At 44.1% G+C, this 26521-nt stretch overlaps 1 protein-coding gene across 1 annotated transcript in view; it reads left to right on the forward strand.

The window, feature by feature from the left end:
• The first annotated feature begins 1365 nt into the window (after positions 1-1365).
• Positions 1366-26521, forward strand: part of TOX3 (TOX high mobility group box family member 3) — a 104358-nt gene continuing 79202 nt past the window's right edge. Inside the window, exon 1 of the mRNA XM_057712640.1 lies at positions 1366-1488. Within this exon, the coding sequence (XP_057568623.1) occupies positions 1402-1488 (87 nt within the window). The 5' untranslated portion in view covers positions 1366-1401. The remainder of the gene's footprint in view (positions 1489-26521) is intronic.

Consider the following 26521-nt stretch of genomic DNA (forward strand, 5'->3'; position numbering starts at 1 on the left):
ACCCAAAGCGCGGGGCGGGGGGGGGGGGGGGGGGCGGAGATGTAGCTTAAGGAAAGAGAAAGAAATCAAGAGGGGGGTGGGTGAGTGCAGTGTGGGGAAGTTAATCACCCAGAACCTTTTAGGAAAATAGGGACATTTTCTCTCCGAGAGCAGTGAGTGATCCGCCTAGATCCAGTTACTCCAATGCCTTTCGAATACAAACTAGAGCAAAGAAAAATACGAAGAGAAGCGACAGGAGGCTTAACCCTGGGAGCTTCAAGTCTGCCTACCTGTGAAAGGTCAGGCCCCTACACCCCTCCTGGAAAATACCACAGGTGTACACGGGCTCCCGGCGGCTCCCAGGCAATCGTGCAGGTTACCTGCTGGGTTAGGTGCCTCCAAGAAGGGGACACTCTTGGGGGAAGGCGGAGTGGGGCAGAGGGACCGGAGGACCCGCGAGGAAGGAGTGGGGGCGAGGAGTGGAAACCGAGGTTAAGAGGGGTGGCGGGAAGGGGGCGGACGGCGCGTGGATGCCGGTGGCAGCGGCCAGGGGCCCAGGGCGGCGGTGGTCGGAGAGGGGGCGGGAGGGCCACACCGGGCACGCGGCCGGCCGCGGCGGCCGAGGGAAGGAGGGGAGCGAGGAGCGCTCCGAGGCAGCGGGGACAAAGAGGACCGAAGAGGGAAGGGGGGCGCGGTGGGAAGAAGAGGGGCCCCGGAGAGGGGGAGGCCGCGGCGCGGGCGACGGGGCGGGCGAGGGCTGCTCGACGCTCGGGGTGAGCGGCGAGGGGCCGCGCGGGGCAGGGGCCGGCGGGGCGGGGTCCGCGCGCCCGGAGGCGGTCCGGGCCGAGAGCGCACCGGCGGGGCGGGCGGCGCGCCAGCTGCCCGCGGTGGGAGGGGCGGAGCGGCGGCGGCGCGGGGAGGGGACCGGCGGCGGAGGGAGGCAGGAGGGGGAGAAGGAGGGGAGGGGCCGGGCCCCTTGTCTCCGCGGCTCCTCTCCTCAGTCCGCCCGGGGAGGAGGAGGAGGAGCGGGGCCAGCCGCCGCCGCCGCCGCCGTCCCAGCCTCGCCCCGCGCACCTGAACTCGCCGCGCCGCCCCGGGCCCCCGCGCCGCGCCCCGCGCCCCGGGCGCCCGGCCCGTGCGCCGCGCTGCCTCGGTGCCCCGGCGGGGCGCGTCCCCCGGGCCGCCTCCCGCTCTCCCGCGGCTCGCGTGGCCGCGCCTTTGTGTGCGGCGGCCGCGGCTCCCGGGCGCCTCCGGCTCCCCCGGCTCCCGGTCGCGGCGCCCCTCCGGCCCCGCGTCCCGCGCGCCGCCCCCCGGACGATCTCGGCCGGGCGCCCCCGACGGTGGATCTAGCGGCTTCGAGGAGGCGGGCACCAGCCCCGGCGAGCCCCAGTCCCGGCCCCCGGCCCCGGGCCCCGCTCCGGCATGGATGTGAGGTTCTACCCCGCGGCGGCTGGGGACCCCGCCGGCCTGGACTTCGCGCAGTGCCTGGGGTACTACGGCTACAGCAAGGTGACCGGGCTGGGCCGGGCCGGGGCCGGGGGGCGGTGGGGCGGGGGCCACCTCCCCATCCCCGGCGCGCCCCGCGCTCCAGTTCTCCTCCTGCTGCACTTTTCTCTCCACTCTCCACTCCTTTCCCTCTGCGCCTTCGTCTCGGTCCAACTCTCTCGCTCTACTCTTTCTGCCCCCTTGCCACCCCCCCCCCTTTTTGTCCCTCAGCAGGCGCTCCCCTCTCCCCTCCGCCTCTCCTCCCACTATCTCTCTCCCCCAACCCCCACCCCGCCGACTCTGTGGCTGCCCCAGAGAAGCGAAGAGCAGCCCAAGAACTGCAAAGGGGGATTCGCGGTGATTCTTTGTTGTTCTTATTAGTAAACACGATCGCAGCCCCCCTGAGTTTGGGGAGGGAGGGGGCAACGCAGGAGTCCCCGAACTCTTGCTCTGATGACCTCGCCGCCCCCCTCCCAGTCCATCTTACCTCCCCATGCCGCCGAGAGCTGGACCCGGGGCCGCTTAGCGAAGGAAAGGAACTAACTTTTGAGTGTGCCCTGGATGGGGGGAGAGGGGAGCCGCGAAGTGGTGGGACCCCCGCAGGTGGCCTTCGCTGCCCTCTCGCTAGGGCGCTCTGGACCGTGCAACGGAGGTGCCCGCCCCTCCCCGGTTAGCGCAAGTGGCTTCTCATCTTCCATTTTTGGGGGGAGGGGTAAGTTTGGCATTTCGGGGAGATCAAGGTTGGAGACCTCCACACCACGCCCCGGGTCACCCCACCTCCTCCACCTCCCCCTGCGCCAACTTCGAGGACCGAGCGTTTCAGGTGGCCGAAGGTGGATCTCAGAAGGGCAGCTGGCCGCAGCTCCGAGCGGCGAGTCCGTGCGGGAGCCGCAGTCCTTGGGCCAGGGCAGCGCGGACTCGCGTTCTCTATCCTTTCCTGAAGCCCCCAAGGCCAAGCTTTAGAGGAAACATCACCCCGAGGGCGATATTCTGAGAAAGAGCTGTGCTCAGGATGGCCTGTGCCTTTTGAATGTGGTTTTTCTTTCTCCTTCCCCCCTGCTCCTCCCTCCTCCCCTCCTTTTTCTTTCAAATCGCAGTTTGTTTATGATTGCTTGGATAACAGAGGAGGAAATAAGGATCCTGCAGAAAGAAAGGTGCTATACAAAACTAATGAATACGTAGCAGGCAGAGGAGGAATTGTATCTAAGAGTGAGGAACAGTTTGCTGTGCCCCGTGGCTGATGCAGGCTTGTGTTCCTTTCTATTTGTTTATACTTCGATCCCAACTCCAGTGCTGAAGTTTGTGAAACACCATTAGGGTCTCTCTTCCTCACCGCTGTCCCCTGTGTCATCATGGCCCAGCTCTGCGCCTGGCACGGAGGGGGCCTCCCAACCAGAATAGAACGAAGAGACATTATTCAGTGTGTTTTAACCCTTTGGTGATGGTGGGTTTTCATGTTCTCAAAATTCCTAGAGTGAGAGATGCCTTAAGCGTTGAAAGAGAAGCAAGAAAAGGCCTATCCCCTTAGCCAGAGTTAAGGTTTAGTTTCTATCCTCTGATTTTGGATTTACTCAGGTTATTAAATGCTTTAAAAAGTCCCCCATGTATGCTCAGTTAGGGACTTAGGCAGCCTAATTAAGTATGTAGTGTTTCTGAGAATCCACCTAATTGTTCCAGTGGGGTATTATTTATCTCCTTACAACTTAGCCTCTGTGTATGCAAGCCTTGTATAACTGGACATGCTTTTATTTTTGGAAGCCACATTACCTTGCCTAATGTAACTACTTCTTTCTCTGATTTAAGATCAGCAACACTCGAATGACACCAAAATAGAAACCTTTTGTACTAATCCAGTCACTGCAATGCGTGGCAAATCTCTCTGTTCACTAGGATCCCAAGGGTACTTCAAGGGACCAGAGGAAATTGTGGGTGTTTTGTGTGTGTCTCTTTTTATTTTTTGAGAAAGGCTATTTCGAGTCAATTTAAACTCGGAACGTTTATTTCAGGGAGGGTCTAGAAAGCTTGAAAGCAGACAGTATTTATTGAGATGCTTGTTCAGCTTCAGGAGTGAGGATGCAAGTTGGATTGCTGTCGTATTTTCTTAATGCAGCTATTTGCCTGAAATAACTTGGTTTCTTAGGAATTCAACAATCTGTCGTCTTAAGCGCACTGTGTACCCAACTTACGAAAGTTAGTGCTTAATATTGGTGGAAATCGGACAGTACTTATTTTAAGAGATATTTGCATTTCATTCCTTGCAGATAAAAAGACAATAATCTTTAAATTGAGCCACGATACTATATTTTTCTACTCTTAATTTCAGAAGTGAAAAACCCAACTTTATTCCCTGTCATTTTTCTTTATGGGGAGAATGTAGTAGAAGAGGAAGTATTAACTTCATGGGTATAAAACACAAGTGCTAATTAAAGGTTTATAGTGTTTCGTTTCATAGCTAACTTGTGTGTCTGAAGTGGCGTTATTCAGTATAGATTTACATTGAGAATGTGAAAACTAGCGTACAAAGACATGCATCTATCTTATTTGAAAACACCTGTAATTATTAGTCTCTTAAGATTTAACTTTTGATCACGTGTGTGATCTTTCTGGATGGGAAATGATGGCTTTCAAAGAAAGTCTGTTTCTGCCCTTTCTTGTTTTAACGACCATCTGGGAAACTTTAGAAGAAATACAGAACCCTCTGCTCCAGGCTTAACAAGTGAAAAGTTAGCGCTTATCTTTAAGTTTATTTACAAACCGTGAATAATAGGGCTTCATTCATTTCTCTCTTTAACAAATGACCAGAGTCCTTTGTATAAATTACATGCGTGTGTGTTATCTTTACATTCTGTGAGTACATGGATCCTTTTTAAATGTCAGAGCTCGTGAAAGTGTGTACTCTGCCTATGGAGAATGGGTGAAAGAGTTTTGAGGGTTCAAAAGTCATTGCAAGTAGGAGAATAACTTCAAATAAAATATAGCCAGGATCATTAAAATCAGTTAATAATTCATGAACTAGCCACTGATGTATAAACTTAAAGTCATCTCTATTTCCTCAGGGCTAATTTCCATTTTAATTTCAAGTGGAAAATCTACTGTTTGAACATTTCTTTTTCTGATGCAGCTAACAAATTAAACTAACACCTATATATTTTTTTTAATAATTTTATTTATTTATTTATTATTTTTTGGGGGGTACACCAAGTTCAATCATCTGTTCTTATACACATATCCCCTTTATATATATTTTTAAAAGGCCTTATGTTGCTCAAGTGAATTAGTGACCCATTGTCTATATACCTGGAATGTTTCTATCCCTGGGTTCAATTTGTCTTCACCTACAAGAAGATCATATGCAACATGTCAATCCGCATGTAGTGGTCAGAAGTCTGCCCCCCACTCCCCAATAAACTATTTTATTTAAGGTGGGTGTAAGTAAGGTAAAATCACACATCGGGTTAATAATGAACTTGGACTAAACTCTAGTTACTGGCTTTTCTGCATATTCTTAGGGCTTCCCCATCCCCTTTCAAAATATAGCTATTGTCTTCTTACCCTATGTAGAATAGTCCTATGCTGTTTTAACTCCATCTGTCTTAAACATTGCTTTCTAATTATTGTGTGTGTTATTGATCACTCTGCTTAATTAAGACATTCTGATGTGAGCTCTTTCCCTCCACCTCATGGGCCTCTACCTTGGCTAGCTTGAGGAGCAAGGGGACCTGAAGGGTGATTTGTCATTGGTCTGTCTTATTGGAGACCATGGTTCAAGTTAAGAACATACTGAGAGGGAAGGGAGATTTGGTTGAAACTCTTCTTAAATTGATATCTTGCACTAGCATGAGAAGTCATGATTTTATTTCTAGGGTCTGGAGTAGGGGGGTGGGTGTTGAATTTTGGGAGCAGATTGAGAGATTTCCATGTCAGGTGTTTAACCACGATGTGGAAACCACATTGTGAAAGAAATATAAGGTTTTTCTAAGGACCTTAGAGCAGGGGTCATAAACTCAAAATGTCTTTAGGGACGGTCAGTTAACCTTCATGAAGCTAGAGGTTGTGGTCAGGTGGAGAATGTGCCCTCTTTAAGGGGGGAGCCTTGCTCAGCATTAGTAGATTGTTGCCATACCAACATGTGACCCAGTCAGTATTTCCACATTCTGCAATTCTTTTTTCCAAGAGAAGGATATTCTGGGTTTTTATGGGAAATATCCTGAATTTTAAATATTGGCTGCAAATTAACAAATACTTGAAATCATTATGTGGGACCCTCAAAGCCCGCTTGTGTACTGCTTCTTTGCAACTTCTGTCCTGACAAATCCATAAGCGGATGAGGAGTCAAAAATCATTTTTAAATAAATCATTTCTAGTTTATGTTCAACTATGTGGGCAGTTCTACTCCAGTGTTCAGCTATGTGGATAGTCGAGTTGAGGGAGTGGAGGAGGTGTAATTTAACCACTTTCAGTGTAGTTCTAATCTAATAATTTGGATTCTATCATTTGTTGATTTTATGGTCTCAAGTCAATGGAATAATCGTTCTAGATCAGGAGTTGGCAAATTGTAGCCCGCAGGTCGCATCTGGCCCCCTGATGGTTCTGGTATGGTCTGCAAGTTAAAGTTGGTTTTTTCATTTTTAAACAGTTGAAAGAATTCAAAAGAAGAGTAATATTTCCTGACTGTGAAAACTACATGTAATTGACTTTTGTGTCCATAAATAAAGTTTTATTAGAACACAGCCCCACTCATTTGTTTATGTCTTGTCTGGGGCTGCTTTCATGCTGACAGAGCAGAGTCTTGTGACAGACTGCATGGCTTGCAAAGCCTAAAACATTTACCATTTGCCCCTTTATAGAAAAAGGTCGCCAACCCCTGTTCTAGATAATCAGTCCACTGATGGTACCATGATCTTCCTTTGTTCCAAGCCAAGGCAGTAGAAAGAAAATGAAGATGGCCTAACTGGAAAGATGACTATCTCAGAGAATGTTTCTGGAAATGCTTCTAAAACAGTGGGATCTCAGCCCTGGCTTCAGCCGTAGTTGGGTAGGAGGAAGCTTGTAGAAGATACTTAAGCGCAGCCTTACGCCAGACTACTGCAATAAGAATCTCTGGGAATGGGATCCAGGCAGCAGTGCGTTTAAAAGCTCCCCAGGTGATTCCAGTGTGCAGCCATGGTTGGAAACTTTGTTTTAGGCTGACGATCCTGGAGTGAGCAACCTCAAGGGGCAGTGAAACTGGGTTCGAAGTTTGTGATTGCTGTGAAGAAGACAAGACCTAGGGCAGAACGGTTGGTTCCTGCTTGGCACTCAGGGCCTTTTGAGGACCTTGGCGATTCCTAAGCCCTATTGATCTGGGCTCCCCTCCACACCCTGCATTTAATATAATATGACATGATATCATATCTGCGTTGATACTGGTTAGGTGGCTTCTGTTTGTATTTTGTAGGCATTTAATTAAACATTTATTAGTTAGTTTTAATTTTGTGTGCGTGTGCGTGTGTGCTGCGCCATCTTTTTTCTCACATTGTAAACATTTTTGTAGGCTCCTGAGAAGCTTATAGTTCTAGGTGTCCAGTCTTTGGTGACTAATGGAGAAAGCAATCCTGCTGACACTAACTAGAGGTCCATAAACTCCCCATTTTGCCACCCCAACCAGTGGAATATTGATGAGAACCCTGTGTTCAGTTGAAGCCTAACATATAGTTAGCCAGAGTGTTAATTTTCATCATTTCAGATGAAGTCAATGGTTGTACGTGGCCACAACATTCAAAGTATGTGTGGATACTTCAAGAACTATCTACTCCAGGTCACAGACTATCAGGGGGATGCTGAATCCACTTGAGGACTTGTTTTGTTTACATTGCACCAGTATTTAAAAAATAAATTAGTTGTCTGTTCCTAAAAATCTTTGCTTATAAATCTGGGTTTCTAGTCTTTCTTTCATCATAAATTTGGCAACATTGGACCTGTACTCTTGCATGGCATCATCTGCTAGTTGGCCTGACTCAGATGGCCTACACTCTGCAGTTCACCGTGGTCCTCTCCACTCCCTCCTCCTCATACTTAGCCCTCTGTATACCTCTTAGGTCCCAGGAGGCTTCAAGTTTGAAAACTTTGATTAGAAAGAGATGAAATTAAGCGAGCATCAAATGATGCTCAGACCTAGTGAAATGAGGTCACTGTCATCGGAGAAATACAGACCCAGTGTTCCTTGTGGTATGTAGGATTGTAGATGAAATGGAAAAGAGTAACTTGTGATCACATGAGAGGATGCAAAACGAGAAGCAGGATAGTGGTGTCGGTGGGAGTGGTAGCGATGGAGCACTTTCTCTTTCTATACATCTCTTAAGAAAGAATAGCTTTCTTGGAAACAGTTCCTCAGACTCTTTTGTGTTATTGTTCAGAAATGGATCACATGCTCACCCTAGGCCAGTCATTGACAGAGAAGAAGGAGATTGCCGTGATCAGTTTAGACCAATCCCATGTCCTCCCCTGGGGCTGGACACTTGTCACTTGAGCATACCCGATGTTATGCTCTGTCAGCAAGGAAGAAGGCTGTTGGAAAGACACCCATGTCTGCTACTGAGCACATTTGAAGAATTTTGAGTGGACTGGTGGTGTGGTTGGGTTGCACTTTGTAAAAATGGATTTGACTCTTTGACTAAATTAGTGTGGGGCCTGACGAGAGGTGGGGGAGAACCAGGGAGGATGCCACCGGCCAGTCGAGATAAAGGTGTGAGAAGGATTTGAACTAAGGAGATGTGAATGTGGTTGCAAAGGAGAGGAAGGCACTGAACAGAGCATCTTAGGAAGGAACAATAGGAGGCAGAGACGTCTCAGGGTATTTGAACTTGGGACCTGAATGCATGTTAGGACCTCAGACAGAAGCAGAGAGGCCAGAGGAGAAGCTGGTGTTGAAGGAAAGATAAAGCTGATATGGGATATTTTGGTGGAACATTCCCACAGAGATATCAAGTAGGTGCCCTGGAACCCAGCAGTGCCCTGGAACTCAGGGAGACAGAGCTCAAGGCTGACGAACCAAGGTCAGGGTCTTCCTGTATGTGATAAGTGCTGGAGACAGATGAAGTCAATGGTTGTACGTGGCCAAGAGTGAGGAGACAGGGGTGGCAGGGACACATCCTTGGTCTTGAGGGTTGGCTGGTGTGGTATTTGTTCATCCAGCTTCCCAGTTTGTAGTCTTTTAGGATGTAATGTGTGAAACTCAGAAAATCTGGAAATCTTACTGTGCCATTATAACAATGATACGGAAAAGGAATGAGAGAGAGAGAGAGAAAGAGTGGGTGTGTGTGTGAGAGAGAGAGAGAGAGAGATCTTTTCTATCTTAACAGTTATTGGGAAAGAAACATTCTTCAGTGGTTGTCATCAAGTGGGAATGGTGACAAAACTTGCAATACCATAGCTCACAACCACGTCAGCCATTTATGAATGAAAACACTTCATGTGGTTTTCTTTACGTAAGAGATGCAACTTCAAATTGGATTTTGTGACATGTTCGTGATGTCATCAGTATCTTGGAGGGTCTGTTTTGAGTGTGGTTAGTAAGGAAGGACGGGATTCCTGCTAAGGATGCTTATAAGTTCAGTGTATTGTAAAGGCGGATTCAGCACTCCTTAAAAAAAAAACCCTGTTACAATATAAGGAGTAGAGGCTTTTATTCAAGGTCTGCATGAACTTCTGACGGGTTTTATCTTCTCCCTTTGTAGTAGATCATTTTATTTTCTTTGTTTCCTAGGTTTGTATCCTAATCCCTTCCTTTGGGAGGCCATGTTCTTTTAAATATGTTCCACGCTCATGTGAAACACATCAGCCATTGGAAAATGGCCCTTCTTGTATGACTAACGTTCTGTCTTTCATTTTAATTTGATTTTACTTTGTTTATAAAAGAATTCTTTCCATGTTTTGATATCCATAAATTAAGCAAATTGACCAATATCAAGAAGTGTTTGGATTTCACTCTAAATACATATTTGGTTGGTGTACCCCCCAAAAATAATAAATAAATAAATAAAATTTAAAAAAATAAAAATAAATAAATAAATAAATACATATTTGGATGATATAGAGTTCGTTCTTTTGGAGGAGATAGATTTTAAGGTGGGCCCTTTTTCTCCAAATCTTGTGAGTTTAATGTAGCCTTTCCTATACTGACTGTAAATTGTTTATATAGAAGATTATATTAAATATTGTAATGGAAGTGAGTTTTCAAAATATTTTAAATTGATGTAGTGTAACTGTACCCTATTGTGAGATTTTCCGGGAATTTCTACAGCTATTTTGTAATGAGCAAGGGATTTTGATGTACTTAGAGTAACAAAAGCCTTCCACTTTCTTTTAAAAATCTTCTAGCTATAGGAAGTAGAAGTCCCAAATGCTGACCTGGCTAGAAAACTTTTATGAAATATGTGTGTTTGGTTGGAAGTTGGTTTTTCTTGAAAAAAGGATGAGTTAGAACTATTGAGTACCCATAAAGCATGCTAGTAGATCTGTTTCGCTACTCCTTTCTACCTGTCTTCAGGGAGAAACTCAACTCATTATTTGGCTTACTCAAAAAATTCTAACAACAATGTTTAGTGGAGAAGTGGTCAAAACTGATGTATAAGTAAAAATTCTTTTGAATCCAAGTTGGGAAAGGTCCTCAAACTGAGTTAAATAGAAAAGGGGTTGTAAGTTTTGCTTCAGGCGCAGCTGGATCCAGGTGTTATGAAGGGATGCTGTCAGGACTTTTTTTTATATTATCTCTGTTTTCATCTGTTTGGCTTTTTTCTTAGGTTATACTCAGGTGGTGGGAGGATGTCCAGCAGCAGCTCCAAGTCACACTTGCACAGCTCAGCCTCCCCGAGAGGGAGACATTCTCTTTCCCGCTTGTTTCAGTACCTTCTGTGCATCGAGTCTCATTGGACAGACTTGGATCCTGTGCCCAGGCCCAAAGTCACACGCCCATCTCAGGATCAGGGACGCGTACTGGCAGCCCCCATGGAAGCCACATGGGCCAGGAGTCGGGAGCAATGGTTCCTCAGAGGGAGTGCCAAATGCTGATGTCACAGCAAAGGGAGTTGGGTGTGTGGTAGTTATAAAAGTCCGTTTAAACTGCTAAATGAAGTGAAGCTTGATGATTTTGAAGATTTTAAAGGATTTGATTGTCCATGTTTCTTATTCTTTGTGGAAACTAGAAACAGCCTGTGCTTATTTAATGCTGATGTCATCATTATTACTTACTAAGCATTTATTAAGAGTACACTTCTTGCAAGGGGCTGAGATTAGAAGTGTACTGCCTTCAAGAATCCTCTAGTTTGGTAGGAGAGCGGGTGTGTATATGTGAGTGTTCATGAAATATGCATGTGCGTATCAATATGGGTACATAGGGAGATGTTCTAGGCAGAAGCCAATGGTTGGTTTGGTGAAAGTGCTCCAGAAATAGTCAAGGCAGGGGAGACTTCCATGGAGGCAAAGAAGAGCCTGTTAGTTAGGGTTTGCCTCCAAGTAACAGAAAAAGAAACTTGAAGGAGTTCCCTGGCAGTCAAGTGGTTAGGGCTCCGTGCTCTCACTGCTGAGGATCCAAGTTTGATCCCTAGTCGGGGAACTAAAATCCCACAAACCACGCAGTGCGACCGAAAAAAGAAAAGAAAAAGAAAAAGAAAAACCCACCTGAGGAGCAGTGGCTTAAATGAGGTAGATTTTCTTTTGTCCCTAACGTATGGGGGCTTGATCGACATCTGGGGCCCAAGCTGCCTCCAACTTTCATGTGATCCTTGTCCTTATGGTTCAAGGTAGAGTACCAGTCATAATCACAATCCAACCAGCAGGAAGGAGATGTGGTCAAGGGAGGTTTCCAGAGGCTGCCGCAGAACACTCGCTTATTTCTCATTGGCCAGAACTGAGACACGTGGCCACACCCATGACCGCAAAGTACTCAGGTACCTGCACCTGTGACTGCAAGGTTATGGCTGGCCATGTGCCCAGGAAGACGCTCAGTTACTGTGGAAGCAGGGGTGAGTGCCCATGAGTGAATGATGGGTGAGGTCCAAGGAACCCTTTTGGGTATCTCCAAGTTTGAGATTTGGTATACAGACTATAATGTTGTATTTTGCTAAGCTTCATTCAACATTTTAGTTTCTTTTGCTCCTTGGAAAGTGATCTTTTAGTGAAAGAGATACACTGTGCTATCTTTTAAATCCTTTCTTCAGTTTTGGGGTTTTATTTTGGGCATGCTTAAAATACCTGATGATTGATCTTCTTCTTTGCAGGAACTGCAGATCCGATGTCCTAATGTTAATTGATTACCTATATTTTAGGTCGAAATTTGTCTTCTTTTCAAAGTGCCTCTTGAATTTTTACACTGCCATTTCTCAAGTCCTAACTCTTGGTAACTGAGTTTTGCGCACAAGTCAATCTTCAGTTGCGTTTTTTAAGCTAGACAGTTTTTCAACTGATGCGTTTCCTTTTTGATCAAACCCAGCTTACCTCTGACTCATCATAACCATATATCCAATGAATCTTCTTCCCTAGAAACCTGTAGTTCTGTATGCCCTTTCTCTTCACTTAACCCTCTGGCCCCTTTCTCTAACCTTTGACCATGCGTCCCTGACTGCAAAGACCCAGCAGCTTCCTTGGCCCCCCACCAGCCTTCTCATCCCCCTCTCCTTTTGCTGTGTGGGCTGTGTCAGCCTTTGGTCAGCCTCATTTCTCAACTTTAGGGTAACTGAAAAATGTGTCTGTTTTCCTTACTAAAAATTAAAGCTGTCTGAGTGTACCTGGGTCATCTGTTCATCTGTTCATCTGTTTATTCTCTTGGACATTCTCCAAATGGAGAACCCAAGTCCTCTCCACTCTCTTCAAGTCACCGTTAAACCAGCTGTCCCCCCATGCTTTGGAGGGAACGCTCGTCTTTCACTTCAAGAGGAACGTTGATATTATCTGCTAGGTATCTCTCATTTGTCATCCTCACTCATGTAGGAACCACTTCTCTCTTTTATCTAGACCCAGAGAACAATTTCTACTCTTTGGGAAAAATCCCCCCAACAGTGTCACTCCCTTTCTGATTACTGAATATTCTTGGTTCTGCAGACAGCTCCCATCTTGCCCGTCTTAGACCTTTCTACTTTCAAATGTGCCCAGATGTCCTCTGACCTCCACTACAGATTTTCCAATCTTCAGTTTGTTGAGAGCCACCTCACTTGTCACAGCTTTGGCTGTCTCCTCATTCCGTCCACAGTATAATACGCATCATAGTTTTGATTAACTCAGTTCTTTCTCTTACATAAACTGATGTGAAATTCAGATTATCACAAATGGAAAACCCTGCCACTTCCCAGACATAGAAGAAAATCCTAAAGATAAACGCCAGGGGAGTAAACAGTCTTCTGGAAAGCTCACTGGAGACCTTGCTGGCCTCAGGCTCTGCTCTCTGTTTGTTGAAAAGGGGGATTTGCAAGTGTTAGGGAGGTGTGGAAGATGTGTTAGCACCAGACTGAGACTCTGTCTTTGATTTTATCTGGGGGCTTGAAAGGGAGTTCAAAACAGAATGACTTTCTCAAGATGTAATTAAACATTCTTTCTTCCTAGTCTCTGGACCTTGCAGAGCTTCTCAAACTGGGATGTGCATGCAGGTCAGCCGGGGGTCAGGATAAAATGCAGACCAGTGGGTCTGGGTGGGAGGGAAGGTTGGCATCGCTCACCCGTTCCCAGGTGATGCTGGTGATGCTGCGCCCCGGCCACACTGGTTGTTGTGAGTCCTAGAGAAAGGACCATGCATATTGACATTTTTATCTGACTCTGTGGACCCCCTTTTTTAACAACTCTCTGAACAATGATTCGAACAAGAAATCTCTACCTAGGGTTCTGTGTCTTTCCCACTCATGCCCTCCTCAACACCCTGCAGTCTGCTTCTGTCCCTCCTTGCATTACTGACACTATCTTTTTTCTCTTCTCCATGAGCTCTGCCTTGCCCAATCAGACTTCATTCATTCATTCATGCAAAAATGCAGAGTGCCTACTTTAGGCCAGATCCTGCTCTAAGCCCTGGGGCTATGCTCTTCTGATGACTCCTTGAAATCTCCTATCTCTGCCCCATCCCTTTGTCTCCTGTGATCGCCATGTCTCTGATTCCCAAATATTGTATATTTGAGTTCTTCTGTTCTGTTGTCTACTGCTTTCCCTCCTCTTCCCAGGCAGTGGGAATTCCTCCCAAAGCTTGGCTTCTTGTTTTTTTGCCCCTATATATCTTGTTTTCCACCTTTAGCTATTTCCTCTCTGATGTTGTTTGTATCAGCTATCTATTGCTGTGTAACAAATTAAACCTTGTAGCTTAAAACAAAAAATATGTTTCCCTGTGATTCTACAAGTCAGCAGTTTAGGCTGGGCCCAGTGGGGCAGGTATTCTTAACCTGACTGGGTTCTCTTATGTGTTTGTGGACAATGGCAGGTTGGCTAGGAGGCTTTGTTTCTGGAGGTTGGCTGGCTCTCCACTGGGACCCCTCACTTCTCCTGCCTGTACATGTAGTCTCTTCCCTCTAGTGTGCTGAGTTGTACACAAGAGTGCAAAGAGCCCTTGATCTCAGGCTCAGAAACTCTCTTCCTTCTACCACGTTCTACTGCCCAAAGCCAGATTCAAGGGGAGAGCAAGTAGATTCCATTTCTTGAAAGGAGCTGCTACAAAATCACATGACAAAGGGGCATGGATACAGGGAGGTATAAAGAATCGGGGCCTTTTTTTACAGTCTACCCCAAGGGCTCAAACCTTCAACTCTGGCTTGATCTATGTTTCTCATCTCCTGTAGGGCAGCTCTCTGTAGGATATCACCACTTTCCATCAATTCAAATCCAACATAAGCCATGTGGTAACCTGCATCCCTCTGCCCCCAGAGCTCCCCTTCAAGGTTTCACCATTTCTTTCAATGCCTTTATCATTTTTAACATACAAAAAAATTAATTGTGATTCCTTGGCGCCTTTCATTCCCTTAGGGCAGTAACTCTTCATATCATCTTCATTGTTTTTCTCATGACCTCGTTCACGTCTGTCTTCTTTCTTTCTACTGTCAATGTCCCAGCCAAGGCCTCTGCCATAGCCACAGGATCCCCCCAACTCTCTGTATTCTCTAAATTTCTCCCACCTAAAATCGAACCTGCGTTCCATTTCGGTTTAAGCCTCAAAAGGATATTAGTCTAAGCATCATTCTCTTTCTAAAAGCACTTCCAAGGGCTCATCTTTGTTTATAGCAGTGCTTGCTCAGACTTGCCACCTCCTTTTGGCCATATCTACATACCACCAGTATTATTTATTAAAAAAATTTTTTTAAAGATTTGTTTTGATGGGGACCATTTTTAAAGTCTTTATTGAATTTGTTACAGTATTGCTTCTGTCTTCTGTTTTTTGGTTTTTTGACCATGAGGCGTGTGGGATCTTAGCTCCCCAACCAGGGATCAAAACTGCACCACCTGCAGGTGAATTCTTAACCACTGGACCACAAGGGAAGTCCCTAAAATATTTTTTACGTTGACTCACTTCTTAATGTACATCACTATTGCCTAAGGGAATCTTGTATTGCTTGCAATTACCCATACAATGAATGCAAAACTATTAACATTTAAAAAATTTATTTATATATCAATTACATTAATCCAATATGCATAATAGATATTGGACATATTGGCCTACAGGATTAACTGCTTTGTCCTCAACTTGACATTGAAGGCCCTCCGTATCTAGTATCAAAGTTAACCACATTAAGCGAACACAAAATTCCTTAGAAAAAGATTGCTGAATTTTATTAAACATTAGAAGTCTGCTCAGGGTCATTGCAGTGGTTATAGATCAGCACCACAAAATAGGATCGTCTACCTTACTATTTTTGCGCATTGCTTAGACATATCAGTTGTTTTGAAAATATTAATTTGAAATAGCTATTTCCCCAGCCCTCAAAGCCCACTTTCTCATAGTAAATGACTTTCTTGGTTGTGCAGTAGCGATGCTCTGTCTGCATTAACAATTTTTCAAATATTGTCTCCAATTTGGCTTAACAGGTTTCTAACCGCCAGTGGGCTAAAATTTTATACTATATAGTCCCTTTTTCATGGCTTGTCTTAATCCTAGATCCCTAGGAAACACTGTCATTGTGATATATACCACTCTGATCATCTGAACATCTCTTTCCTGTTAGACACTTTGAGAACACTTGCACTCGAGCTGGTGCAGGACGGCGGGTTGTAGTTGACACCCATTCCCCTGCCCCACGATTCTGGAACCCATGTGTTGATATAAGGGTGAAACTTGTGGAAGTTCAGGGCAGAAGCGAAGTGAAGGAAAACCAACTCACGTTAAAGGAATTCTGATAGATTAATACGAAAAGTAAGAAGAGTGACACCAGAAGACCAGAAGAGTGACAGTGGGTTGAGAGTGAGCTAGGAGATTCTTGTCTAGAAAGAGAGACAAAAAACAGTGTCCAGTTGTGGAGAGGAAGAAGAAAGGGTATTTTTATTTTTTTTAAAAAAGAGGCCAATTCAACTCTAAGTTAACAGATAACTTTTGGACACCAGACAACACCTCATTGCTTGACTACTAAAATTTCCCAGAGTTATATTGTGTTGGCCAACAAGTTCGTTCGGGTTTTTCCATACTATCTTATGGAAAAACCTGAAAGAACTTGTTGGCTAACCCTATATAACCTATATATGAAAATTTAACTTTCTGAGAAATTTTTTTTCTGGTGATAAATTTGGCCATCGTACTTGATGGTTGACATAGAATCCTTGTCCTTTAGTTTCTTATCAGAAATGAGGCTGTTGAAGTCTGGTGCTCCATCCCTATGAAAAACTGTTGTAAGAAATAATGTATTTATGGAGAATGTCCTGAAGAAGATAGAAGCACATCCATTCATGCAGATAACCGAGTTCAGTGTGAGGCTCCTGCCAGCCCGAGAGCTGAACACTCAGGACGACATGCTGTTGTGCACCTCACTCCGCAGTTGCCTTCACTGGGTCTCTCTCATGTACTGATTGCACACTCCGAGGACTTTGCATTCAGGGGCATATGAAATAATAGCTTCGTGAACACTGTGTTTTGGGTTCTGTTTAGAATATAGTCCATTACATATGCATAGTGTCTTTTTTTTAGGATGACTTACCAGAGAATCTTCTTAGGTTACTGTATCAGGAAGAGCTGGGGGAAAAAAATCACTTAGTTTTATCTAGTGGGTATTGTTCATCTTGTTATTCTCATTTCTTTGCATTGGCTGCTAGGAAGCTTGGAGTCCAGCAGGAAACTTATTTAGTAAGACTCTAGGAGAGTAGGCTGTGCATTCCTGAACGCTGGTCATCTTGGCTTTGTTATCTTCTTAATTTTTCTTTTTTGCCTTGATTCTTAGGACTTACCTCTCTCCGTAGAATCAGTCGTACTTTTAAAAGTCACCCAACTCTTTTGTGGGGGAAAGTAGGTAATGAATAAATACTTAAAATGCTTCTAAGTGCAGTGAGAATGTTTGTATAGTGTCAAGGATACTTTGCCTATCTTTCTACAAGAGAAATTTCCACTTAGGAAATTAAAGTCTACTGGTTGTGTCAATATTGTAAAACTAAAAAACAAACATATCCCTTCCCCTTTTGGTCTTTTTTATAAGGGCAAGTATAATTCTTAATTTATAGCGCTTGCTAGAGTTCATCTCCTTTAGGATATTTCCCCCAGAATTGGGGAATCTATTGAAATGATGAAAACAGGGAAATTGGGATAGTCTCTGAGCCTTCAAATCAGTGTTTGACCTCTCTTATCATTCAAAAAGTACTAATTCCTAAATATTCACATCATGCCATCATTAGCATCTATCTTAATGGACTGGATGTGATTTTAATTTTACATGAAGACTGTGCTAAGATTACCCCGGCCTTGGGGGTCCATTGGACCAGTCGTCAAGTGGTGACTGGTCCACACATGCATCCCAGGAGCCATGAGTTGGCTCCCTCCTGGTTGGAAAGCATTTCTGCGCACACCCAGGACGTTTGATCTTTGAGAAAGTGCTGCTGTCTTGCCTTGGGGAAGCCTGCCTGGTGCCACGTGAGCTCTGCCCAAATGAAGAGAAGCAGTTAACCTCTGGTAAAACGAGCCACCCTCTTAGATTGCTTTAAAGTGACTCATGGCAATGCAGATGCATTTTACCATTGTCTTGGGGCCACTGTTTTGTTTAATCAGCTTCCTGAAAAGTGGAAAACTTTATTTTGGTGACTTTGGAAAGCAGCCTGACTCATTGCTCCTTAGGTTGTTTATCTAAGGTTGGCCCAGGAGGTCTAATGGATTTTAATGACTCCGAATATCGAGCAGTTGGCAGGCTGGCAGGGAGTGGGGGCAGAGGCCTGGTTTGAGCCACTTTCCACCACGTGTGGGCTCTGTGATCTCCAGCTTGCTCCCGAGCCTCTCAGCATTCTCTTCTCTAACATGGGGATTCTGCTCTGCTGGGTGGTAGACAGACATGGGTGCAAGAAACAGAGAAAGTCCTGCCCCGTAGCACTGACATTTTAGAGGCTTATAGACCTACTTGCTACATGGGATCATTGTGTGTAATAAATAAACTTGCTTTGTAGGGAATAATGATAGCATGTATAACATAAGCTTGTTGTAAATATTGACTGTAACTCTCTCTATACTAAGCACTTCATTAATGTTAGCTATTATCATCATTATTATTCTAGGATATTATTTTTACCTTAAGGTAAATTCCTTAACATATGGAGAGATTGCTGAACATAGACTGCAGGAGAAGAATCTTGCCCCAGAATACCCCGATATATGAACAGAACTATTTGGAGGACTTTACCCCTTAAACATTGATAAGTTCTCTGCTTAATGTATAACTAGGTCAGGGTTTCTAAACCTCAGCACTACTGATGTTCAGGGCTGAATAATTCTTTGTTTGGGGGCTTTTTGTGCATTATTGGATGTTTAGCAGCAACCCTGGCATCTACCCACTAGATGCCCGTAGCACCTCCAGTAAAACAATCAAAAACGTCTCTAGACATGGCCGAATGTTCTTTGAGGGGGCCTCTGGTTGGGAATCACTGAGCTAGAGGAATATTTTGGAAAACTTTCTGGTTTTGTCATTTAGAAAGTACTAACTGGGATGAATTACTCCTTCGTTACAAAGGGCATTTATCTAAATATAGGGCAGCTATTTCTCTAGGGCCTGATGGAGCTAAAAGGAGGCTCCATCACTGTGTGTGCCTCGGAATAGCTAAGAAAGCCAGCATCCACTTTGGGGGAGTCACCAGGGAAGAAGGCTTCTGGACCAGGTAAAAGAATCAACACCCGGCTTGGCCCCTGGCAACCAGTTTGTTTTTTTTTCCCCTTCTCCCTCTTTCTGTTTGGGGATCTTTCTGGGTTAATAGAAATAACTATTGAATTTGCAAAATTACGTGACATAGTAGATTGAGAAGAGAAGGTCTATGTTTATTAGAGGGGATAACTGACCATGAACTTGAGACTTGGCTTAATTAGGGCCCACCTGTGTCTCTAGATACTTGAACTAAGTCACAAAGCTAATTGTTAAAACACCACTGATGACTGGTTTCATGCAATGATTGTCTTAAATAACAGATAGGATCTGGATGTCAAGGATTTCTATTTCTCATCCCATTTCTTCTAATTTGGGGGGCATATTTAAGTTGATTATTTCATATGTTTGGTCATTGTCAGTCTATCTGCTGGTTGTTATTATTATTTTTCAGTCTTGAATCACATAAACCCCAGGCTCAGAAGTCTTTTCTTCATTCATCCCTGAAATGTTGTGCAGTGGCTACTCTGTGTGGCATGGCACACACAGAAGCTTAAAAACAGCTTTAGGGGACTTCCCTGGTGGTCCAGTGGTTAAGGCTTCACCTTCCAATGCAGGGGGTGCGGGTTCCATCCCTGATCAGGGAGGTAAGATCCCACGTGCCTTGGGGCCAAAAATCCAAAACATAAAGCAGAAGAAATATTGTAACAAATTCAATAAAGACTTTAAAAAAAGTGATCCACATAAAAAAAAAAAACCCCAAGACAAAAAACAAACCCTTAAAAAAAAATAGTTTCGGCTTTCTAAACTGTGACCTCCTGAGAGCAGTGACCTTGTCTGTCTTATCTGATGCTCTGTCCTCAGAACCCAGCACTGTGTCTGGTGTGCAGAAAAATCTCAATTCATAACTTGTTTGGAAGGTTTTATGCGAATGGTCAGTGTCCCTTGTTTAAAGATTTTATAGGCTGATTATTTTACACATCCCTTGAACAATTGACAGGATGTCTTAAGGCACCTGTAGCAGTGTGTTTAAAAGAACAGATTCCAAGAACATGTATTGTGGTGGTCCAGCATTTCCCAAGCAATAAATTGCCAAGCCTACCTGGCTGATCCTTCCCAGAGCAGTTGTCACCATGACCCTTCCCTCTCGACCATGCTTGGAATTCCCAAAGGAAAGGGGGGGCACTGCAGACAACAATGTCTCCTCTCTGGCTCTGATCAGGGTTTTATTGTCAGGAAATCCCCCTTTTCAGGGACCTCATTGTCTGCATCCTCTAACCAGCCCTCCCCTCACTGCCCCCCATCCCCTACCAGCCAACGATTTCAAGGCTTTATGGAAATGAAAAGTTGCTCTTCTTCACAAAAAAAGATTGGGGGAGATAAAGTGATTAACACTTATTTTGTTCAGGAATCCATCCGAGCTACCATCCTTGAACACTCATTTGGCTTGTTGGAAGGGTAATCTCTTTCAGAAACATTGGACAGAACTGACCAATTCATTATGTATGTAAGTCTGCTTAAGAATGTTTAATTCAGTGAGTCCTCATCTCCTGGCTTCGTAATCTCCTGCCTTGGCTATTCTGTTCTCTTTGAGTTTCTGCAACTCATTTCTCCCCTGATTATTGAATCTTTCCCTGGCATTCCAGTCTTGGTAGAATCTCAATGAATAGATTTATGGGGGAAAAAAATTCCACTCTCTTTTAGTTAGTTGTCGATGACTGGATTGTTCTGGGGTAATTAAACTTGGGCAACTACAAACTTGAGAAAAGTATGAGAATACTTAAGCCAATGGGAATGTTGGAGGATGTCTTAGAGGCAGCAGTAGCTTATAAAAAGTAGCTACTTTGGCCAATATGGGCAGTTCCTGGAGAGCCAATTCTGGACGATCTAAATGAACACAAATTAACATGTAGTTCTTTATGGGCAGACCAATATTTTTGCTATTTAAAGAGAGGAACAAATAATTCAATTGTGGGTATCTTTCAATGGGATGTATTGTACATGTTTTTCATTTTCTCTTCCTTTTGGTTTTTCCTGGCAGGTTCGTGTTATACTTTAATGCAGTACTAATACATATAACAGGGAAGGGAGGGAGTGGGGAAAATACAAAAATATTGGGAAGTGTTGGAAGGGTGTGTGTGTCTGTGTGTGTGTGTGTGTGTGTGTGTGTGTGTGTGTGTGTGTGTGTGTGTGCGTGCACATGTACTATACTCCCTGGCACTCTGTTATTTTTCCCGGTGGTGGAAGGCAACAGAGGCATGGGAGGAGGCCCTCCATTTAGCTACTGCCTTTGTGAACTACTGTCTCTGATCACAAGGAAGCAATGAAGTGCACTCATATATGCTTGACAGTAGCCACTGATTTGAAATTAATGTTTGCCCCTCCGGGTGTAGCTGGTAAAGTTGCCGATGGCTGCTGCGTGCTTCTTAGCAAGTGGCCAGATGCCTGAAGTAGAATTTGATTTATTATTTTATTTCATATGTGTTCTACTGCCTTAGTAATTGAGGTAGGTGCTCTGGACTCCAGAGAAGTTTTTTTGTTTTTTTTGTTTTTTCCCGTTTCCTTTCCAGTAGGCGGGCTTCAGGGAAAAGGGCAGAAGAAAAAGAAAACAGCCCCACAAACTTGTTCAAGCAGATCATTACATTTTAACATACATGGATAGTCCTCCTCCCCCAATCATCAACCTTTGCATTCATCAGAAAGGCTCTCCAGTCATTTTATTTACTGTAGCTGATTAGAAGCAGTGAGTTCAGCACATACAGTGGCAGTCAGGTCCTGCATATTTACTTTTTAAAAAACCAACCCCCCAAACCTCCTTGTATGTTCCTCAAACATCATGCCTTTTAGACTTTTGAAACCAGAGTAGAAGAAAGTAGAAATTTTCTTTTATAATGATCATTCCAGCTAAAGAAACTGTTTTGGGAATTTTACCTTACCAGAACTGCGGGGTGGGTATGCGAGCGGTGGGGAGGAAGCAGCATCTCGCAAACGGAGCCCTGAGGAGGCAGAAAACGGGGGGAGGGCAGGACAAAGGCTGGGTTTTGAAAAGTCTCTCCTGGAACACCTCAGAGTTTGGGCTTTATCTCTTAGGCACTCTGCTTCATGGGTCATGCTTAGATTTCTGTTTTGGAAGCTGGGTGGACCTAGAGTGAGGGGCAGCCTGGCGAGAAGAGGATAACGGGGCAGTGGGGGGTGGGGTGGGGAGTGGGGGTGGGGGGGGTATGGTGGCCATGTTCTTGTCACAAGTCTTGGGTCCCTTTTAGCCTCTGTGGGAAGAGCTAGGGCCTAGGGTGTTCATTTCCTTTATGTCTTGTTCAGAAATGCCTGTCTTCTGAAATCTCATTAAGAGGCTTTGTCATCATGTACATGTACCCGTGGTGAGGTGACATCATTTGCATTTACTGCCCCGTACACGTAAATCATAGTCATTAGAGGAAGAAAGAATCACAAACATCTAAAAAATTCATTTGCGTTCATTTCTCAAATTCCATCTCTAATATATCCTTTTCTTTCAGGCAATCAAATGTCCTATCAGAATTATTTTTAAAAACCGAAATAGACCACTTTTAGGGCCTATTGGATTCTGTGAGTTATTAAATTTCACATCTTCCAGGGTGTATTTTTTTTCCTGATGCCATAGTTCAAGATAATGTTTTTTTAATACTACATGCAGAATTCCAGAGATTCATAATAGCTTATGACATCTTAATGTCCACAGTGACATTCCACTGGTCATATCCAACTGTGATAAACAGCTCTGTACTCTATAAAGACGACAGTCACTAAGTAAAATGCAGGAAGATACAAACAGTCCCTCGGTCTTATGAATAATGTTACAGATCCTGAATGTTAATTTTGAAGAAAACACATGCTTAAATTTCAAGTTTATGCCTTCAATTCGTAGTCCTTTTATTCTTCCAGGAAAAAAAAATATCAAGCAGCTATACTTTAAATGAATTTAATGAACTGCAAAGACTGACATTTTCACTATAAAAGTCACACTTCATTTAATGAGTAGTTAAATATTGATGCTATATTAAAATACAGGCAGAATAAAAATGGCACAATGGATTTCAAAATAGGGATTCAGGGTTCTTTTATGTTGAAAATTTCATGAACGGAAAAAAAAAGTACCATTCATCAGAATGTCTTCATAAACACAAATATTCCTGTGCGAAAGCATATTAGCCTGCAGTCCATAAATCCCAGTAGATGAACTAAGTCTTTCTTTTCACTGCTTGATTCTGTATCAGTCTTTGTTGCCTAAGGACCCCATAGTAGCAAACGGGGTTCCTGTCTTTAACGGGAAAGATGCTGAAATTATAGGAGTGGACTCTGGTTTCCTTGAACTGACTTATTTGGATATGAAGAAAAAACAACTGTATGTCGATGACTATTCTAGAGAAATAATTGAGCTAGGTCCTATTGCTCCTACTACTCCCCTGCTCAGAGCTCTCCAGTGGCTCCCTGACTCATTCAGAGTAAAAGCCAATGTCCACATAAAGGCCTATATAGCCTTAGCTGGGTGGCTGCCATGATCTCCTTGACCTCATCTTCTAGGTAAGGCTCACTCTGCTCCTGCCACATTTGGAAACTCCAGGCACTTTCCCATCTCAGGGCCTTTGGTTTACTTCCTTCACTCTCCCCCAGACCCCTTTCTTCACATATTTTCATGTCTCCCTTCCTCATTTTCTTAAGGTCTTTTCTCGAATGTCCTTTTCTCAGGGAGACCTTTTATGACCACCCTCTCATGACTTCTTATGAGCCCTCTTCCCTTTCCATGATATTCTCCACCTCCCTCCCCTCTTCATTTTCCTCCACACATTTGGGTCTTACAACGTACACTGTGTTTATTTTACCGATTGCCCGTCTCGCCTGTGCTAGGACGTAACCTTGTAAGGGCAGAGACTTTGATCTCTTTTCTTCATTGCATTATCCCCACTGCCCAGAACTGTGCCTGCTGTAGAGGAAACGTTCAAGAAGTATTTGTGGAATGCACAAATGAATGAAGAAAGTGCGTTTTGAGGTAAAAGTGGCGTTTGCTGGGGAAATATTTTTCCATGGTAGTTGGGAACGGGGACCAGACTATCAGGAGAGACTCCTGGGATGTAGATTTGGGAGTGATCGGCACGGATGGGGTGATCAACTCATCATGGGTTTCCTGGGACTGTCTTGTTTTAGCACGAAAGACCCATGTTCTGGGAACCCCCTCAGTCTCAGGTAGATTGGGACAGTTGGCCCCCCTATGCACAAAGAACATATTGGAAGCTCTTAGAGTTTGCAGGAGGAAAGAGCTCACAAACCCACCTGTCCTAGACACCAGGAAGATGATACGTGACTGCAGCTGATTTGCCTGTGTGTAGCTGGGGACTGTCGTGAGCAGAACGTGGGCCCTTCTAAAGGGTATGGTTGGAACTCTAACCATAGCTCTAGGGAATTAGAGGTCAGTGTTGTCTGAGCTCCAGAGTTTTCAAGGGGATCCAGAAATGTTGATTCCATGATATTTTTCAATCTTTAAATGTTGGTAACTAATGTGAAACCATCTAAGTATTGTGTAACGGCCTGTGGGCTGTCATTTGGCTACCTCTGCTGAAGTAGACTCAGGCTCCCAGTTCTTTAGGAGACAAGGCCTTATGAACCTTAATTTTAAGCACTAAATGAAAACATAGTTATTAAATGTCTTTATTGTTTGAAGAAAAGAAATATCACTGTTGTGAGTAAACGTTTTATGTGGAAATTTGCAATATGAATGTTTGTGGCATATTTCCAAAAAGGGTCCTAAGGGCTTTACATCTATTAATAAATTTAATCCTCAGTGCATACGGTAAGTACTATCAAGGTCCCAGTTTACAGATAAGGAAATAGAGCATGGCTGGACTAAATAACTTATTCAAGGTCACAGGGTAGATCTTAGGATTCAAACCCAGCAGCTGGTTCTAGAGCCTGTGCTTCTCAAATCTTAATGAGCATCAGAATCATCTAGAGGGCTTGTTAGGATCCAGAGTGCTGGGTCTCACATCCAGAGTCTCTGATTCAGCAGGTCTTAGGGTGGGGCTGGAGACTTTGCACGTCTGTCAGGCTCCCAGGTGATGCGGATACGGCTGTCTTGGGGTCTAAGTCCTGGCACCACTGCTCTGAACCATCCCAAGGCCTCTGAAGGGACAGGGACCATCAAAGAAAATATACTCGTGTCCACTGGAGTTGTGTGCACACAGTCGGTCTCTGCAGTCGTGCTTGCATGCTCTAGTAATTACAGTGTCTTCCACACAGCCATTGACAGAGGCAGACACGTTTAACAGATATGAAGTAGGTTTCACGTAAAATGAAGCACTTCCGGGACCCTCGTGGTCTTACACAGCTTGTTTCTTTGCAGCTGCATACTGAAGACCTCTGTGTGTTTCCAAACATCTGACAGAGAAGGTAGGGCTGGCTGGGGACAGGAGCAAACACTGGGATGAGTCTGTGTAAGACTCGAGGGAGGGAGGTGGTGGTGAGCTTCTACCATTGGCGGGGTGTGATTTGATTCTTAGCTACGAGGATACCTCACTAAACCACACTGACTTACATAGAAAGGCTTTCTTTTCCATTTCCCTTTCAGTCTTTCTTATTACATCAGTGAGAAAAGTCTCAGTGTGGTGCCACTATGTTTTTAACACCTAATACTTGCTAATCTCTCTCTCTTTTTAACAGAGAGATTGAAAGAGGGAGAGAGACAGAGGGAGAGAGGAGGCAGGGAGGAAACACAAGCCTTGGTCACAAACCTGTAGCTAATAGCTTGCTAGAATGAAACTGATAATTTTTCTTTTACTGTATTACTTTTGGTGGCTGTGTTCTATTTATGGCAAAGAATACTGGTTTTCCACTTACGATATAAATTTTCCTTTTGTTAATAAAAAAAAGCACAATTGTTCTTATTCAAATGGCTGAGTTAAAGAGAAATAAAGGTTCCCAGTGCCTTATCCATAATTCCCAAATTCTGAAAGCCCTGAAAAACAAAGTTTTAGAAAAAAAATTTATGGCAGTGTGTTTGCAACAAAACCTGAACTGAACTTAGACAAGGCTGTTTTTATTCTCTGTTTCTCCCTTTGTGTGAATATTCAGACATTTTGCTGCAGAAATATTTGTGTATTTAATTATGGGATGCTGCCCCAGACCACTGAAGGTATTATGTCACAGATGGAATATGCGTTGTATTACTTTTCTAAACCTTAAAAACATTCAACTGTAAAACCCATCTGGCCCCAAGATTTTGGAGAAGGAAGAATGTGGACCTGCTTTAAATGGCAAAATTCATAAAGGTGATATACAAATAACGAATTTGGCAGACACTGATCTAGGGTGAAGAGCTATAATTTGAGGTGAGTGTATTAGCACGAGTGGAACAAACATAAGATTTAATGGAGTTTCTCAGCTTTGGCTTGTTATAAACAGTTGGTATTAGTTGCACCTCTATTTGTTGTAACTGTATTTTGCATAAGATAAGGTGCTAGTCCTGCTCTGCTAAGCCTGATGTTTTAAAATAAAAGCTCTTCCGGAAAGATGCAATAAATGACACTACTTTCACAGGCAAACTGAAGACATTCAACCAAGAGCCAGTTTTTAAATGGATTTAGGTATACTATCTCAGAATTTTTTAATGCACTAATTACTCCTATGGATTTGTTTTTTATGGTTGGATCTTGTATACCAGTGCTTCATAACATTGGGCATATCTGACACGCGTTATCTGTACTCATATACCAGTTTCCATTGTCCATTGGGGCATGGTATTTGTAGGTCATTTTACTATGTCT

Source organism: Hippopotamus amphibius, chromosome 16 (genome assembly GCF_030028045.1).
Source record: "Hippopotamus amphibius kiboko isolate mHipAmp2 chromosome 16, mHipAmp2.hap2, whole genome shotgun sequence".
In the NCBI taxonomy this organism is placed as follows: domain Eukaryota; kingdom Metazoa; phylum Chordata; class Mammalia; order Artiodactyla; family Hippopotamidae; genus Hippopotamus; species Hippopotamus amphibius.